Source organism: Chaetodon auriga, chromosome 10 (genome assembly GCF_051107435.1).
Source record: "Chaetodon auriga isolate fChaAug3 chromosome 10, fChaAug3.hap1, whole genome shotgun sequence".
Lineage (NCBI taxonomy): Eukaryota > Metazoa > Chordata > Actinopteri > Chaetodontiformes > Chaetodontidae > Chaetodon > Chaetodon auriga.
The window spans coordinates 18,725,984-18,744,315 of NC_135083.1; the positions used below are offsets into that span (position 1 = coordinate 18,725,984).

At 46.0% G+C, this 18,332-nt stretch overlaps 1 protein-coding gene across 1 annotated transcript in view; it reads right to left on the reverse strand.

Moving 5' to 3' along the window:
* Positions 1 to 16,355, reverse strand: part of celsr3 (cadherin, EGF LAG seven-pass G-type receptor 3) — a 104,524-nt gene extending 88,169 nt beyond the window's left edge. Inside the window, exon 1 of the mRNA XM_076742181.1 lies at positions 10,187 to 16,355. Within this exon, the coding sequence (XP_076598296.1) occupies positions 10,187 to 15,929 (5,743 nt within the window). The 5' untranslated portion in view covers positions 15,930 to 16,355. The remainder of the gene's footprint in view (positions 1 to 10,186) is intronic.
* Between the last annotated feature and the right edge of the window lie 1,977 nt (positions 16,356 to 18,332).

An 18,332-nucleotide genomic window follows, 5' to 3' on the forward strand; every position in this document is an offset into this window, starting at 1 on the left:
TTTTTCTTTAAATGACTGTAAAACAATTATTCCTCAAAGTGTAAGTAGTGTCCTGGTGTCTTAATACTTCATGTACGTTGCAGAAGCAGTTTTGGTACTCATTTGTTGTTGTGGTCTTGGTCTAAATTTTACTCTGTATTTGTTATTTTTGATTTCTCCTCCAGCCACGGGAATCTCAGGCTGCTAAAAGGAACCAAAATGTAATGGGTAAATGTCAGTCTTCCTAATTAAAGGAACAGAAAAAGTACAACAACATCCTGAAAGGTGCTGGAGTGTAGCAAAGGCAGAGAGAGAGGGAGAAGATGCATACACTTCCTCCATGTTTGTGACATTTAATAAATCACCGCTTCTTTATCACAAACATTCATTATACTACTCCAGCACATTTTAAGGGTAGTTTGTAATGAAAGTTTCTGCTGCCAGGAGTTTGAACATTTCATTTGAACCTTTCCCTGAATTTAGCGCAGTATGCAGGCTGAATATGCTATCAGAGCAGATACCATATTCAGCCTGCATAATACAGCTAAGTGGTATGTACAGCAAATTTTAAGCCTTTCCCCATCAGGCCACAGAGGAGCAGTGCGGAGAACTTTGTGTTGCAGTGTTCGAAACTGATTTTTGACTATTAAAAAAAAAAAACATGGGTCTACTCTGACAGTCTGTGAAGAAAAACAGAGCCTGTACATGAGCAAAAACCCTCAACCATGAAACTTAGTGGTGCAGATCTCAAATATTTTGCGATTGGAGAATCAATTCACCATCACAAAAGGTTATTCCACATTAGCTAAAAAAATACTGTAACTGAAGCTGTTCTCCCAACAGTTATATTTGATAAAAATCACTATATGTGTCCAGGATAGTAAGGTAGTATTATACTATAGTATATTTTCACATCTACTCTGAAAGAATGTAGGTGACCAAAAAAAAAAAAAAAAGACGTGTGAGAAGCAGATTTTGGGAGCAGACAAACTACAAATCTCTCAACAGGGAACATAAATTTGTTATGCTTTCAACTCCCTCAAAACTTCTGTCAAAATATTCACTCACAGCAGCCCACCATTTTTTTTTTTGAATTTCCACTGTCAGGGCATTCCCCTGTAATAATGTTGCCTTATTTATCACTATTACCCAGCAGTCAATCTGACACTCAAAGCACATTGTTATCCCAGAGAAAGGGACATATCGAACGGACTGTATTTGTACTGGGCAGCTCCCAGATGAGGACATGCAAAGCTGTATGAATACAAAGTGACTTGGCATTTACAGTAAAAGAGACCTGAGTGCAAATCCTGGAAGACTGAAAGCTGGAGAACAGACACCTTATCAGTACATTTAGCTGTCGCTCCAATTCCTCTCTTTAAGTCTCAGAGAGAAATACGCTGCTAAGTCTTTGATCCATTTGCATGAAATAACAGAAGTCATTTATTTAAGCCATGGGAACAGCTCACTTTCCTTTTAACACAGGCATTGAATTGTCAAGCACTTAAATACAATGGCGATTGTAATGGTGTTATAGTGTTAGACAGACATGACCCCTCCCCCCAACACCATCACCACCACCACCATCAAGCCATCAGCCACTGACTACCTCTGTCCTGAAGTGGGTTAAAAACCACTGCAGAACATCAGATCAGCGTCTCTTCACAGAACAGATGCTGAATCTGTCAGAAACACTGGTTACACTTTAGGAAACATTAGAACCCCTTGTTGGACACAGTCAGCTGCTAACTTAAGCTTAGAAATATGCACTCAGCCAATGTAAAAAGCTGCTGAGGTCATAGGTTTGGTCCTAGAACTGGTGTCACGGTTCCAAGGCTCTATAAACCTGCTAGTTGGCTCTCTGCCCCTCTGAGGAGAGAGAAAACTGTTTCAGACTCCACAGCCTTCTCTGCTCGGCTAGAACCATTTAGCTCCTGACAGGTGGTGGATGCATCCTACCCCCAATAGGCCGAAGACGTATAGAGTATGTCTAATGGTATCTAATGGGCTGGCACAAGTTTCTCTATAGTACGGCTGCGACATTGTGGTTGGCTGTTATATACTGTCTATGTGGTTGCTACTTGCCATGTGCTCATGATGCTGTGGGTTTTAGAACATTAAATGTTTTCATGCTATGTTTCAAGACCTTCTGTGTTCAAAGTTGATATGTATGTGGCAACATACGTCATACTAGCGTTGCAAAATTTGATGCCCAGAGCACACATCAGGCGACAGACAGAGGAGGTAGTAAGGATCGGGTTATGCTAGAATGGAATTAGTTCAAACGACGAGTCATCCAAACATGTCAGAAGATATAAGTGTTTACAGAGGCCTCGCTCCAAGCCGGCAGTCACAGAGAGAGGAGCAAGATGCCATAATCGTTTCACTCAGAGTCAGAGAGAGAAGTTTAAACCCTGCCTAAGCCCCCACCTCTACACCTGAACAATCATTAGTCGGTAGCATGATATGTATTACTACTTAGAATTACTGTACAGTATAATAATAATGATCTGTGTCTTTGCACCTTACAGTGCTTCACAAACAATCAATACAGCTGAAAACAGTGCGGAAAATTAAACAAAGAAAGCTATTAGACACAGACACACAGCAACCTACAAATAAACATGGATACAGAAAAGTCTGGGTAGAAGACAGGATTTGAAGGATTGTGCCTCAGACTTGCTTGAGCAGCTTATAGAGAGACAGACTGCACTCGTCAAGTCGGCTCCAAGTGAAGTTGTCAGCAGAAGGCATCGGTTGCCAACATAAAATGGAAAAACATAGGAGTAATGTGTTCTAATATTCAGCTCCCAGTTGTTGTGGTGGTGGTACTGACAGCACTGTAGTTGTAGTAGTTGTCACAGAAATGGATACAGTGGTATCTTTGGTGATGTTAGATATTATTAGCTGTAGTACTAGCAGTAGCATGTAAATAGTTAGTTAATAGCTGTTGCAGGTGTAAGAGCAGTAACCGTTTTATAAGTACCTGTAGAAACAGCATGAAGATAAAACGCCCAGAAATAATGTTAATCTGTAAATTCAAAGCTTCGTAGATTTGACTTGTAGATTTTGTAAAGCATACATTGATTTTTTTTTTTTTTTTAATATTCATCACAGTAGCCTGCAGAGTACTAACCATGGTGCACTGGCCTGTAAAATGTCTGTATAAATGAATCTGTATTATTTCCCCTGGTTAAAACATGGAAACAGTCTCTCTCTAAAGCTGTGGCAGACTCTCCAATCTCTGACTAGTCAAATCAATACAGAGTAAGAGGGGAACGGGTGGTAAACACACACACACACATGCACAGCTTTCCAAAGAGCTATTATATAAAACCACTTTGTTTTGGTGGTGAAACTATCCCTGCGGGCCTTCCAGGGGCTTCAGGGGCCGAAACATGTTTTCATCACAACATGACATTAAAACTGGCTCATGACATTTACTTTCTCTGTTCAGATCTCTTTTCTTTTCCAACGTCTTTGTTTTGAAATGTTTACTTCGCTTTCTTCGCTGTAGACAATAAGCTAATAGAAAGGCAATAGATCAATGATAGAAATACAGGAATGATGGTTTTGAAACACGACATTAGACGCCCACTCTACTCAAGCTGCCTTATTCATGCAGCATCAGTTCATCAGTGCTGTGACCTATATGTACTGTAAGTGTACTCACAGTGCACTGACCTGTGTGACATATAGTAAACCACTGTTTAAATGTATTGGTGATGTGTTTTCATTGTCAACAGCATGTAAACTCCCAGAATCCCCGGCACACACCATTAAACTCGCATCCATATGGAGAAAAAGACGTGCATGTTGAGTTGGCTCGTCGGATGTATTCACTGATTTGCTGAATGCTCACTCCTCTGTTCACTGACACATACATGCAAGTGCTGTCATGTGAGAAATGTACAATAATAAGTAATACAAATTTCTTAAGTGTGTGCTTTATTTTTTGGGTTTAACACTCTTACTTTTTCCTTTATTTGTGTTAATTTGTCATCTTTTAAATTGCTTTGTACCAAACCTGTTCATTAAAAGCCCTTCAGTGTATCTAATAGGTCACAGTCATAATCAGTGATGCCGTCCTGCTGGATCAGAACCCCACTAAAGAACTGCTGAGGCCTGCAACTCATTTAACTCTCCTCAGTGACTATGCACAAATTAACTGGAGTGAATACACCACTCTAATTTCACTTTGTCACTCACAAGACATTAGCAATGTTTAGAGCTCTGCTAATCAATCAATTACATTACAATGGATGAAAGTACCATAATGTGAAAGGTGTGACTAGTGACTCTGCAGCAACTCTACAGAGCTTTTTAGCCTCTTTTAGTTTATTATCTCAGCGCTCATCATCAACTTCATTTCCGACAGCAGCAGACGGCTCTGATAAACCCACAGTACACTACCTGCCCGGCATCAAACAGCACATTTGCAAGATATTTTCTTAGGAGTTAGTGGAGACTAAAGCACAAACACGACTCCAAATGAATGCTTATGTTGGTCTGTATCCACTGGATGTCTAAATTGGCAGCTATTTGCTCAAACAAGGTGTGTTTCCAGTTTTTTGTGTGGATATTCTTCTTATGTCTAAATCTATGCAGCATTAAGTAAAAAATAACCTATTCATAATTAGGATTAGGAGTATTTGATGCTGACACTGTATGCAAGTTTTCAAAGCAACGTGAGAAAGTATATTTGGGTTTGAGAGATGTTGCCAATTAGCATGAAACCTAATGTGACTGAGATTTGTAGCAATGCAGGAAATTATGTTTTAGCTACTGCCAAGGAAAATCCTTTTTTGTGAGGTATGGTGTCTAAAACAGAAGACTGAGAGTCACTGCCACAAGCCTTGTTCACAGCAGACACTTTGACTCGTCATAGTAGGAAAAGCACAGGTGTCACCAATGACATTAACAAGGGCTCTGCTCTACTCAAGTGAGAGCCATGACAGTGTGACAGTGAACCAGCATGAACGACACCAGGACCCTGGAACTGAAGCAGCTAAATGTAAATGAGCCATCATTCATTTTATTATTTACAACCTGTGCTTTTCCTGCTGTCACATGTCAAATTATCTGCTGTTAAAAAGGTCCGACTGAACAAAGTCAGACACACCACAGAGTCTTTGTTTCAACCTTCATCTACCCAGGGAAGTCTAGTTAGGCTTTTCCAGCAAAGCCCTGCTCAGCATTCAGACTGCTACACACATTCACAACTGGGAGCTCGCCAGTAAAACCACAGTCTTTGCTGCCGGCCACAGGAGCATTTGGGGGTTGCTTTGCTAAAGGGCACCTTGAACTGATGCTGTTCGGGGTGCCAAGCCACAATGTTTTTTTCATTACTTGCCTCAACCAACTGACCCTAAAGCCAGTTTCATGTGTGTAAATGTAAATTTGTGTGTGTGTGTGTGTGTGTGTGTGTGTGTGTGTGTGTGTGTGTGTGTGCCCCTAAACTGCTGGCAACACAAGCATGGATCTAGCGTTTAATCTCTATGCACCATAAATATGGGAATTATCACGGGGAACTAAGTGTTATATGTAGAATGGGACAGAAAGAGGGGACAGGGAGGAGGATCAGAGAGGATGAGACAAAGAGAGAGGGCGGAAGAAGACGGTGTGAAAGACTGAGTAAGTAAGAAAGCCAGACATGCAGAAAAAGAGAGGAGTGTAGTCCCAGCGCTCTCTGGCACGCATAGATATTATTCATTGAAAAGACATGAATGCATTCTCAAGTGCAATGCTTTGCACCACCTGAGAGTACACACACACACACACACACACACACACACACACACAACTACTGTGTGCAACCACAAATCATGCGTAAGCACGTATGCACAGGAAAATCTCTCTGCTGCAAGGAAGCACTGTTCAGACATGCACATACGCGCATAAAAATCAGAAACGCACACAAATACACAAGTCATTCAGGCACATGGAGACACACACACAAGGAGAGGAAGCAAGGAGAGAAGAAAGCAGGAAGGAGGAAGGAGGAGTAGAGTTGAAAAGAGTATGCTGTGGAAGAATAACAACCCATGAGAGTTATGAGAGGATTACAGGGAAGAGTTAAGGGAAAGAGAGGAGTCGGAGGAAAGAAGGATGGAAAATAATGAACGTGGTGGAGACTGAGGAGATGGACAGAAGCAGGAGAGAGAGGAGAGAATGAGAAAAGGCAGAGGGGAAAAGAAAGAAATGGAAAGGAGGAGGATGACAAAGAAGAGAGAGAAATGCAATTAATAAATATAACAGAAGAATCCATCCATCCATCCATCCAAGGATGGGAGGACTAAAGGAGACAAGAGAACGTGGTGGGTGGAGGAGGGATGTGTAGTCACAGATAACACACAGTGCACAATGAAAGTGACAGCTTTGCTCCGAGGCTGACTCTGGCTGACTGTTGTTTCATTATAATCTCATAACTGTCAAATCCTAGAGAGAGAGCGAGAGAGAGAGAGAGAGAGAGAGAGAGAGAGAGAGAGACTTTCACATTGAGGGAGAAACAGCAGAAAAAATGGAAATGAATCTACATGTCTGGTTCAACTGAGCTGAAGGAACATTGGAAGAAGCAGATGGAGACAAAGGTTGGCACATGCATACATATAGAATTATAGTTTACGATACACACACACACACACACACAAACACGCACACACATTAGGCTTGCCCGATTGCTCACTCAGTCATTCACTCAGTCACTCCTCCCCTTAATAAATCTTGAGTTCTAGCATTCGCTCACTCATTTTTCCATTCAGTCTCTTTCACTTTTAGTCAATCCTTCACTTTCTCACTCTCTCTCACATCTCCTATCACTGTCATTCTCATTCCCCACTTGTCACATATGAACACTTGGCATCACTTTTTAAGGCACCGGATAGGCCTTGTGTGTCACTTTTCAACATGCAGGGGTGTGTGGTCAAGTTAGCAATAATAAACATGCAACATCCAGTTAGACTTTGAAAAGAAAGCTGAGTTACTTAAAGTTACACAAACCCCGGTCTCCTGGTTGAAGGTCCTGAGCTTGAGCCATCCAACCATCCAGGTCTTCATAACATTTGAACTCACTCGTTCACTTTCTCCCTCACTCACACCTTTACTCCGTCACTTTCTCCATTATTTACTCATTCACTCACTTGTCACTCAATCACTTGATCAGTCACTAAAATTCTCAGTCACTTCCTGCTTCGCTCACTCATTTACTCACTCCCTCGATCACTCACTCACAGACTTGGACACTCATTCAACCTGAATCACTCCTTCAGTCATTTGCTCACTCACTTTGTCATTCACCTAGTAATGCATTCACTCAATCAGGTTCCTCAGTCGATGCCTCACCCACTCATTCCCACAGCACTCACCCAGCTGCCTCACTCATTTCATCACTCACTCACGTCTTTTTTTTTTGTTGCTCACTTGAGGGTCCCTCACTCATTCACACAGTCCTTTCCTCACTCACCCACTCAAAGTGACACCACAGTGAATCTGTTGAAACCTGCACCGCCGACAGTGAGGCTGGTGTAAAAGCAGTAAATAGGGCAGCAGGTCGCACACACTCCCATGGCACCGCTCCTCCGCTAATCCTGTGCTTCATGCTGTTGTCCTCAGTTTTGCACATACATCCATATATATACAGTATATATAAACACACACACACGTCTATATTTGTATATGCATTTGTGTGTGCATATATGTGTGTGTAATTTTGGTAAAAATTTGGGATAATTTCATAGTATTGTGCTTAATGACAGATTTGTAATGTGATGGAAAATGGTCTTGGTCAATGATTTTTATGAACATACACTGAATTTCCTTTCTACCTGCACAGCACAGCACTGCCCTCAGGCAGCAAAACAATTCCTTGTGTGTGTGTGTGTGTGTGTGTGTGTGTGTGTGTGTGTGTGTGTGTGTTGGGTGGGGGCTAAGAGTGACAATTTCCATCACTGATAGATTGTCAGAGAGCCCCAATTGGATGAAGTATGTGTATGAAAAACCATACTGTGTGCAGTACAATGTAAAAGCTTTCTGACAGATTACAAACACAGCTCTGACATTCAAAGCAGCAATGATGCTCTCGTTTTTCTCCATATCCAGTTTCTAAGGCTTTTATCAGTGACAGCAAAGAAGCCTGGAAAGCTTTTAGGCAGCTTTTATCGCAAAGTCAACGCCCGCAAATGCAAACAAATAAACCACCAAAATACATTGAAAAACAAATTAAAATAAAATCGATTTCAATCCAAAAAGTCAACATATTATTTCTCATATAGATATATCCACTGGATGGTAATAAACAATATGATTATGTTGTTAGACATCAAAACAAATTAAAGTATAAGCATCAATGTACAACAAAGACATAAAACTATGTTTGTCTCCATACTGACAGCCTGTGGGTTTCAACTTCACTGTCCTATTTCATCTGGAAATATATCACATTAAGGAAGTATTGATACTATTTTGTGGGATGTTTACAGTTTTTCAATTGCTAAGACACGCTTAATGAAACTGCAATCCACATGATCTTCATTTCCACCTTCTTATCACGCAGAAATCTTCTCTTGCAAATGTGTTTACACTTTTTTCTTGGTTTCACACATTTTTCACACAATTTTTCGAACACAGATATCATAGAAAGACCCCAAACTCTATTGGATTAACTGTGCCAAACCAAAGGAAAACATCTATTTACAGCACATATAAAATACTTGGTCATGAATCTCTAATGCACCTGTGTGAAACTCCTCTGCACAACAATCAGCAATCAGTCCTGACACATCATCTATACATCTGTGTTGCTATTTGCAAGCATGGACCAAAGGCGAGGGCAATCATGTGGAGTAAGAGGTCGCGGCAGGTGGGCCTGAGGAAGAGGGGTTTGCATGTGTGGTTATAGTTAAATCCTTTGTTTTTGAGTATATCCGAGTTTTGATTAGTTTTTTTCTTGGTGCAGGTGCAGAGTGCTTCAGGATTTGTTATCTTAAGGGAAAATTATCTTGAGAGAAAAGAATACAACTGATGCTGTGATACACATGTAAGGTATCAACAAATGGCAAAGGCCTGCAGCAGAAATGAAGGTTGAATAGGTTCATATTTATAACTGTATTTTGTCCACTGACATTGTTGATTTTCAGTATTTAATTTTGTTGCATATTTGTAGTGTTTTGTGGGGGGTGGAGCATGCTGCAAACAGAATGCGCCATTTTGCCCAGCAGCTTTCAGTTTAGGCCTGTGTGTGAACAATGATGAAAAGGTAACTTCTGAATGTGCGTCCTTGTTTTCCTACCAAAAAGATTTTTTTAATTTTACAAAATCACAAGGCCAACTTGGACTGCACTTAACCCAGATCACCTGTGTTGGCGGTAGTGTGATACCGACCACTGTTCATAACTACACAGATCTTTTTCCACCAGTAAAATTGTCATTGCCATGCTGGAAACAAAATACCTGCTTTACACCACTTGCTTGCAATAGCACATCCCATAAACTGGCAACATGATGACTGATAGGAAAATGTGATATGAAAATCTTAATAATTACCATCACAAACGTTCACATTGACAGAAGTGTCTTCAAATAATTAAAACCTGTTTCTTCTCACACACATTCTCTCCATTCTGTGATATGTATGTGTCATGTTTTCTCACACAAAATCCACACTAAGCATCACACGAGCTTTTTTTTTCCTCATCATCTTTTTCTCATACTCTTCTCACCTCTCCCGCACTTTGAAACTCTGCCAAGCGAACCAGCATCAATCTCCTCACAGGCTTTCAGATAAATCTAAGTTGAGTAACTGCTCTGTTGCTCTTTCACAAACACATGCTCACACATTTTTCCCCCAAAAGCCATCTCCTTAAGGGAATCAGGTGCAGGATGTGCAGCAGACGTCTGAGACATAGTTTAAAAAAAAAAAACAAAAAACTAATTTTCTCACTGGTCCAGCTGATTACTCATTCCTTCATGCACACAAGTCAAAATAAAGAGACAAAAAGGTAGAAGCAATGCCCAGCTAGCTCAACCAAATGTCATCCAGTCTTATCACATCCCTTTCTCACTCACACTCAAACCTGTAGAGTCTGTGTCCTTATCTTCACAGTATTTGCTACAGTGAATAAAGCTGCAGGGGAATCTGAACTGACTGTGGCCACACAGACACACACATCCTCCCATCCTTTCCTCCATTTCTCCCTTCACGGTCTCTTACCTGTGACTGTGATCAGCATGGGAGCCACCAGTGGCCTGTTGTTATCCAGTTTTCGGCTCAGTCGGATCTCTCCACTGGTGTGATTCAGGAGCAGCAGGTGAAGCTCGTTCCCTCTGTCGATGGTGTAGTACAGCCTGTCCGACACATCAGGATCATGGGCAGGTACTCTTCCAATTACCCCGCTGGGGAAACTGTTGGAGCGATTGGACACAAAGTTGTTGAAAATGATTTGGAAGTCTCGCAGAGTGGGCCGGTTGTCGTTCTGGTCCACCAATCGGATCCGGACAGTGGCCCGGCTGACCAGAGGTGCTGAGGTGGCCTGGACGACGATGACATACTCATTGCGGACCTCATAGTCAAGATCAATGAGTGAAGTGAGCTCCCCTGAAAAGATGTCCATCTGGAAGATCTCGGGGATGTTGCCTTCTACAATTTGGTACATAATCTGAGCGTTGGCACCCTCGTCTGGGTCAGTGGCTGTGATCTGGGCTACCACAGAGCCCACAGCGCTGTTTTCCTTCACTAGAACCTCAAAGTCATCAGCAGGGAAGACAGGGGCATTGTCGTTCACATCTAGCACTGTCACCTGGATGTGGACGGGGGTTCGCTGGGGTGGCACGCCACGATCCACGGCATAGGCCGTGAGCTCATAGAATGGCACGCTCTCACGGTCCAAACGGCGAACTGTGCGGACAATGCCAGATGTTGGTTCGATGGTAAAATCTCCATCCCCGTCCTCACCATTTTGGAAGGTGTACTGAACACGACCATTGGCGTGTGCGTCGCGGTCAGTGGCTGAGATCTGGAGGACACTGGTGAATGGAGGGGCGTCTTCGCTCACGGTCCCCTGATATCTGGGGCTGAGGAACTGTGGTGCGTTATCGTTCACATCATTCACATTCACCTCAACATATGTTGTGTCAGATTTTTGTGGTATGCCGTTGTCTTTAGCTGTTATGGCCAAAGTGTAGGTCATCTGGTCCTCATAGTCGAGCTCCGCCTGGAGTGTTATAGCCCCTGTGGCAGTGTCAATCCGGAATTGTGGGATATTGTCCTCAAGGAAGTATGTGATTCGAGCATTTTCACCAACATCGTCATCTGTGGCACTGATCACAACCACAGTGCTTCCCGGTGGTCGGTCCTCATTCACACTAACAGAGTAGTGGGCACTCTGGAACACAGGCCGATGTGTGTTGGCATCTGTGATGTTGATGTGCACCTGGCAGGTGTCGTGGAGTGTGCGGTCTGAGGCTGTGACTGTTAGAACGTAACGCCGCTCCTGTTTGTAGTCCAATGGGAGGGCTAATGAAAGAAGTCCAGCCCCTCCTGCTGTGCTGATGGCAAAGCGGTTTCTGGTGTTTCCTCCTGTTATCTGGTAGGTCACTGCACTGTTGACATCACGGTCTACGGCTGTGACAGTCACAACACTGGTACCAACCGCTGCATCCTCGTTCAGGCGAGCATAGTACTCCTTTTGAAGAAACTCAGGCCGGTTGTCATTAACGTCCATCACTGTAATGGTAACACTTGCTGTAGCAGAAAGAGGCGGCATGCCATAATCCCTGGCCTCCACGCCAAAGAAATAGTGCTCTACAGATTCTCGGTCAAGAATGGAGCTCACTGTGACCCAGCCAGTTGCAGAATTGATGATAAACGGCGTGTCAGAGCTGGTACCAGTTAGCCTGTACTCCAGGCGGGCGTTGTCACCAGAATCTGTATCAATGGCCTGAATGTGGAGGATGGAACTACCGACTGGGGCACTCTCAAGCACAGACGCTTGGAAGGGTGTGGAGACAAAGATTGGTGGGTTGTCGTTGACATCCGTCACCTGTACACTGACAATACCAGTGTTATTGGACAGAGGTGGTCGGCCATTGTCCTGCGCACGAACACGGAGCGTGTACTCCCGCTCTGATTCATAGTCTAGTGGTGCCACAACCTGGATCTCCCCAGTGACACTGTCGATGGAGAACTGTCCACGGCTGTTACCGCTGATGATATTATAGTGAACGGCAGCGTTGCTGTCCTTGTCCCGGTCTGTGGCACTCACACGCAGGATCTCAGAGTGAGGCCGTACATCCTCCTTCACTGCTACCACATAGCGCTTCTCACTGAACTGTGGCACATTGTCATTTTCATCCAGAACAGTGATGAAAACTTTAACAGTGGCGGAGCGTGGCCCCGGTTCCTTCCCCTGGTCACTAGCCTCCACCTGAAGAGTGTAGTGCTCGTTTGTTTCCCGGTCCACTGCTCCACGGGTTGTGATGAGGCCAGAGCGTGGGTCAATCTCAAAGGCCGCTCGGGCAATTGCAGCCGTGTCACCAACAAAGCGGTAACGGATATTGGCATTGGATGGGGAGTCCAAGTCTGTGGCTCTCAGCTGTAAGATGGGATACCCCTCCTCTACATTCTCCCTGATGGTCTCCCTGTACTCTGTCTGCTCAAATATGGGAGAATGATCATTCCGGTCTGAAACGGTGATGGCCACCATTGTGGTGCCAGATAGGCGAGAGGAGCCATAATCGGTCGCCGTGACACGGAAGTAATGCAAGTCCATGTGTTCTCTGTCTAGAATCTGAGTGGTGGTGATGAGACCTGTGTCTGGGTGGATCTGGAAGTAGTCAGATGATCGACTGTTCATCAGCGGGGCTATTGAGTAGCTCAGTCTGCCTGCCTCTCCTGCATCTGGGTCTGAGGCGGACATGACGATGACTGAGGTGCCAGGTGGCTGGTTCTCAGCCACTTGTACTTGGAAGTTATACTGGGAGAAATGGGGATGTTTATTGGCTGCACGCCGAGCGCGAGGCCACGCCATCAAAATCTTCCTCTCCCTGTCTCCCTGTGAGGTTTCATCATCTGCTACTATTATCAGTCGTTCCAGACTCCTCTCTCCCCTTGCGCTGTGCCTCTCCTCCTCCTCTTTCCCCCTCTCACCCGCCTCATGGCTTTCATCCGCCTGGCTCTCTTTCGTCCCTATTTCGCTATCTGGCTGTGTGATGGTGCTGCTGCTACTGCCCCTTTCCTGACCCTTCCCTCCCTCTGCCTCTCTCTCCTCTGCCTGGCTCGCCTTTGTTGTTCCCCTCTCCCTCTCCCACTCCTCCTCCTCTTGCTCCTCTCCCCCTGGTTCTCTCCCTCCCATCAGCCGCGCCTCTCTCTCACCCACCCCCACCTGTAATTTCCCTCCCCCACCAGCGGCAGCAACAGCAGCGGACCCCTCCGAGCCTTCTCCCTCCCTCTCTGCATCCCTCTCCTTTTCTCCCTCGGCCCCCATCTGCCGCCCATCTAACTGTCTGACACCTTCGGGCTCTAATGGCACTTGCTTACCGGATTTTAATTGCATATGCGTATGGTCCCTCCGCCCGGTGGCTGAACAGTCGGGGGAAATGCTGTCAGCGCATCCTGCGTGCACCACCTCTCGCAGTGCGCTCCCCCACAGGTCTTGCTGTTGTGTCTGACCGTGCCACGCCGATTTTTCTATTTCAGAGTCATGAATATATCCATTTACCTCCTTGCCTCCCTCCTCTTGGTTGTTGTTGTTACTGTTAGTGTTGAATTTGCGCCACTCAAACACACGCTGAGCGTCTACAGGAGCTGTCCATCGTGCTGAAATCACGTCCTTCGCTGGGTGCGAGTGCAGCGAACGTGCAGACTCATCCTGCCATGTGGTCAGGTTGATTTCCGAGAGAAACGAGAGGTGTTTTGCTGTAGCGCGAGCAGACTGTGTGCGGAGACGTGGTCTGGTTGCTGTTTCAAAGCGAGACGCGGCTGACACAACACCGGGGGAAGTAATGGGGAACTTAACAGGCGTGAAAAAGCCTGAGTCACCGGCAGACTCTGCCTCTGAAGTTGCGTTTACTTTTTCAGCAGACAGACGGAGCGGTTTGGAGAGTTTTCCACTTTTTGCATAACCGCCTGTTTGTGTTTGAGGGGGCGTAATGAGCACCGGGCCAGGATATTTCGATGTGATTTCGGGAATTGCTCTTTTGCTGGATTGGAAACGTTGGCCGGGCGTCTCTGGGATGCTGCTGGGAAATTGGATGGGGAGATTCCTCTGAGTTATGCCTCCCTCCGGGACCATAAACTCGGCTAAATATCCACCCCCCACTTCTACTCTGTCCAAACAACCAAAGCAACCACCGGGAACCTCCCTACTTTCTCCCCGGGTTTGACTGCTCTGCCCTGTGGTTGCCGGTGCTGATTTCCCCTGCCACAGCTCATTATCAGCCCCACATAGGAGCGTCAGAATCAGAAAAGCCAAATCATTATCCGGATAATTAGATGAATTAATGTGTTTGTTGCCTGGGTTCATCCCTCCTCCTTTCCCATCCTTTCCCTCTCTCCTCTCACCCCTCTCCCTCCCCTTACCCAAAATTCTGGCGTGGTAACACCTGGCTATCGTATCACGGACAGGGGGTCCACAACAATCTCGGTGCGCCCTGGTTCTGGGGTTAATCACAGCCAGTGTGCTACATCTGTGCGCTTCCTTCACTTCCTCCTCATCTCCCCCACTCCTCTCTCTGCTCCTAATGCAGCCAGTCAAACAGCTATCATCACCCCCCTCTCGGATGCTGCTGGGATCGATAACATTGTGCCTGCCCAAACGAGAACAATTACCAGCCCTCCTGTCCACACTGGCTGAACCCCCATCAGCACCCCAAGCCTGGCTGCTGTTGCTGCTCCTGTAAACTGGTTGAATATCTGTGTAGTCCGTCTGCCAGCACTGACAAGTTGAAAAATGGCAAATGTAGTCCAATTTTGATCCCTGGATACAGTCTGAATTGTTAGCAAAACGGGGATGACATCTGTAGGTGTGTGTTGAAGCCTCACTGTGTGTTGAATTGTATCCAGAAAGAGAATAAATGCAACAAGAGCAACCGGTTGGCACGGGGCCAGGTGAGGGGTTACTGGCCGTGTAGAGGGCTTGTTTGTCGGGACCTGACCAGTAGAAATGCCCGGGTGTCAGGGAGGACCGTTTAGCAAAAAGCCTCCTCACCTCACGAGTCCTCTCCCACACTTCTCCCCCTCTCCTCACCCCACTTCCGGGTGCCCTGTACAGGCCAGAGGCGTGCACAAAGGCAGTGGAGGCGCCACGTTTGGTGAGGTGTGGCCTCGACGCCGGCCACCGTTGCGCGCACGCTCTAGTCCTTTGTACTGCCCGTTTTTTGCCGTTTTGAACCGGCGAGGAGGTGAAAGCAGGTGAAGCAGGAGGAGAAACAACGCCTTTTCTCCTCATCCTCCCTCTCTCCACTCCCTCTCCTGCGCCGACGCCATCAGAGCTCGACCTGCTCCTAATACATGGGTGGAGTGGAGGAGGAGGAAGAGGAGGAGGAGGAGGAGGTGGTGGTGCCGGATGGTCGTTTCCACTCTTCCAAACCGTCCCGACACCATTCAGTCTCTCCTTCCCTGTCCCCCTCGCCCCGTCCTGGTGATACCCTCCCAGCGACCCCCCTGCGCGCTGCACTCCAGAACATCCCTCAGTCTGTTTCCGCTCTACGTTCCACCTGCTTGGGCGTAGATTCCAGCTGCCCCTTGGCGACTCCCCTGCTTCCTCGCACTGCTGCTGCTGTTGCTGCTGGCTCACTTTACCGGCGTCTCGGTGGCAGAGGCCCGGGGTCCATCGGTTGGAAGCCCCTCCTGTATTCACCGTCCCCGAGGTGAGGGCGAACAAAGGGCCGAGGAGAAGCAGGTGGAGTGCCAGAGAAGAGAGCAGGAGCGGGGTGAAGCCCGGTAGCGGTGCAGCCATTTAGTCTCTTCCTTTCTCTGTCTCTCCCCTCCTTTCTCCCTCTTCCACCTCTGCCTATTCTCTCTCTTTCTCTCTCGAGCGCGTCTTCCCCTCTCCCCGTTACTTCTCTCCCTCCTTCGTTCCGGCTAGGTGGCCAGTTCCAGGACCGCCGGCACCGCCCGACACCTTCCCCCAGGCTCCCCCGTCTCTCCGTCGGCCTGAGGAGTTGGCATCTACCCGCTGTGGTCCGTGGAGCTGGAGGTCTGAGCGTTAGGAGCGGCGCGGCAGCAGCATCTCTCCTCCCGTTCATTCACATCCAACATGGCTTACACACTCACACTGACTGGCTGGCTGGCTCACACACTACCACTCTGAGTGAGTGTGTGTATGTGTGTCTGTATGTGTGTGCGCGCGCTATTCTAGCAGTGGAGGCACAACCCGGTGGTAGGCTTTCCATCCATCCACACACACGCAGTCACACTCTCCTCCTCTATCCTTTTTCCACCCCTCCCCCTATTGCTTGCATCTACCGCCCCTCTCTCTCTCTCACACACACACACACGTACTCTCTCTCTCTCTCTCTCTCTCTCTCTCTCTCTCTCTCTCATAATGGTTGGCTTCGGTGCGCAGGGCTGTTACACAGCACCCGCGGCGGCAGCCATATCCACAACTGGAATAGAAGGTGGAAGTAGCCGGTATCTTACACAATCACACCGTCATCACCGTATCATCTGAAGAATTAGCATCTCAACTAACAGTCCTACAGGTCACCATTTAGCAGGGTAATACACAGACAAACCCAGCAATTCTTATAAATGAGACCTGATTAGAAGATTCTGTCATTTTAGAGTAAATATAAGCTTAAAGGATGCAACAGTAGGGTGTCTTTTGGATGAATTGCAGAAAAGCAATTCATAGAAACTTTACGGAGTGTGGAGGAAACAGCATCAAGCTTGTAGCACGGTCCGCTGTAAGAGTCTGTTATGATAGGCCTAAAAAAAAAATAATAAGCTCCAGTTTCGCAACGCCATTAAGACCCAGCTTTTCTTGTTTTCTGATATCATCCTCATCAAGCTGCACTATATTACAGTGCAGTGATGTAAGCTCTGAATCGTCAGGATAGCTCTAGTAAAAGTGACGTCATCTCCAGTATTTTCACCCATGAGTAATTCACACACACACACACACACACACACACACACACACACACACACACACACACACACACACGGAAATTTCACTTCGTTGACTTCATTGAGAATAATGTTTTCTTGTTGAAGGATATAGTATCTTTTATAGGCTATAACAGCCCCATAAGGGTTCATATATTTGCTGTGGTAGCACCCAAATTTATTATAGGATTAGCGTGATTCATTTCAGTAAGGCACATGCGCGCAATCCAGCAATCACCCCAATTTAACACTAATTTGCGCATGGCTAAATGGGCAGATCCATTTCCTGATACTTGTTGGGGGAAAAAAAATCACATTATGCAAATATGTGGACTACAACTGTCTCCTCCAACATTCACTCACCATCTTCCCATTCAATACCAATTTATAATGCCGGCCGTGTGGTTTTGTAATGACACGGCTGGAATTGAATATGATTTCTTCCTGTGGCTGATGGGAGGAGATACACAAGGCGTGTCAGTCGGGGACGCCGTGCCTCAGCGCCCAGAGGAGAGCCGAGCCTGAGCCCCGGCGCTGCGTGACCGAGCCTGAGCGCGCACACGGGCGTCTCCACATTCCTCCCGTGGGCTTGCTTTCCCTCTGTCTCCTGTGCGTGTCCGTATGATTGTGTGTGTGTGTGTGTGTCAGGGATTTCTAGGGATTCTATCTCGCCTCGGTTCAGGTGTCTCAGATTTAGCCCGACTAACCCCAATCTTTAAGTGAGGGTGAAGCTTAAATTTGGGTATGGTCAGGTGAAGTCTCCTATGTGTGGAGATGATAACAGAGTTGAGTATCGAACCTGTCATTTTTGTCTATTGTGCCTGCAGCAAACACTGTTACAAAGTATAGAAATGTGCCATCACATCCAGACCATATTTTGGTGAAGTTCTGGCACAACCACCCGTTTTTAAACACAACAAAAACCTTCAAATTATATATATAGTTGTATTAGTTGCTTCATACTCAAATGTCCACGTGCCATGCCGCTGCCTGTGCCAACTAAGCTGAACTGTAACCCAAAATATCTGACTTTCTATTCAAAATCACACAAAACTAAATATTGTGAATGCAGTTCTTGCTGTACAATACAGCGTTGTGACAGTGTGTCTATGTATGTGTGCGTCCTAATCTGTTTGGATCCCTCTGCCTCCGCTTTGCTGTAAGAGCTGGTAGAAGCTTGGAGCACAGCCACAACAATATTGTGCTCCAAATACATATCCTCCTTTTCCAAACAAGATTTGAACACACAAAA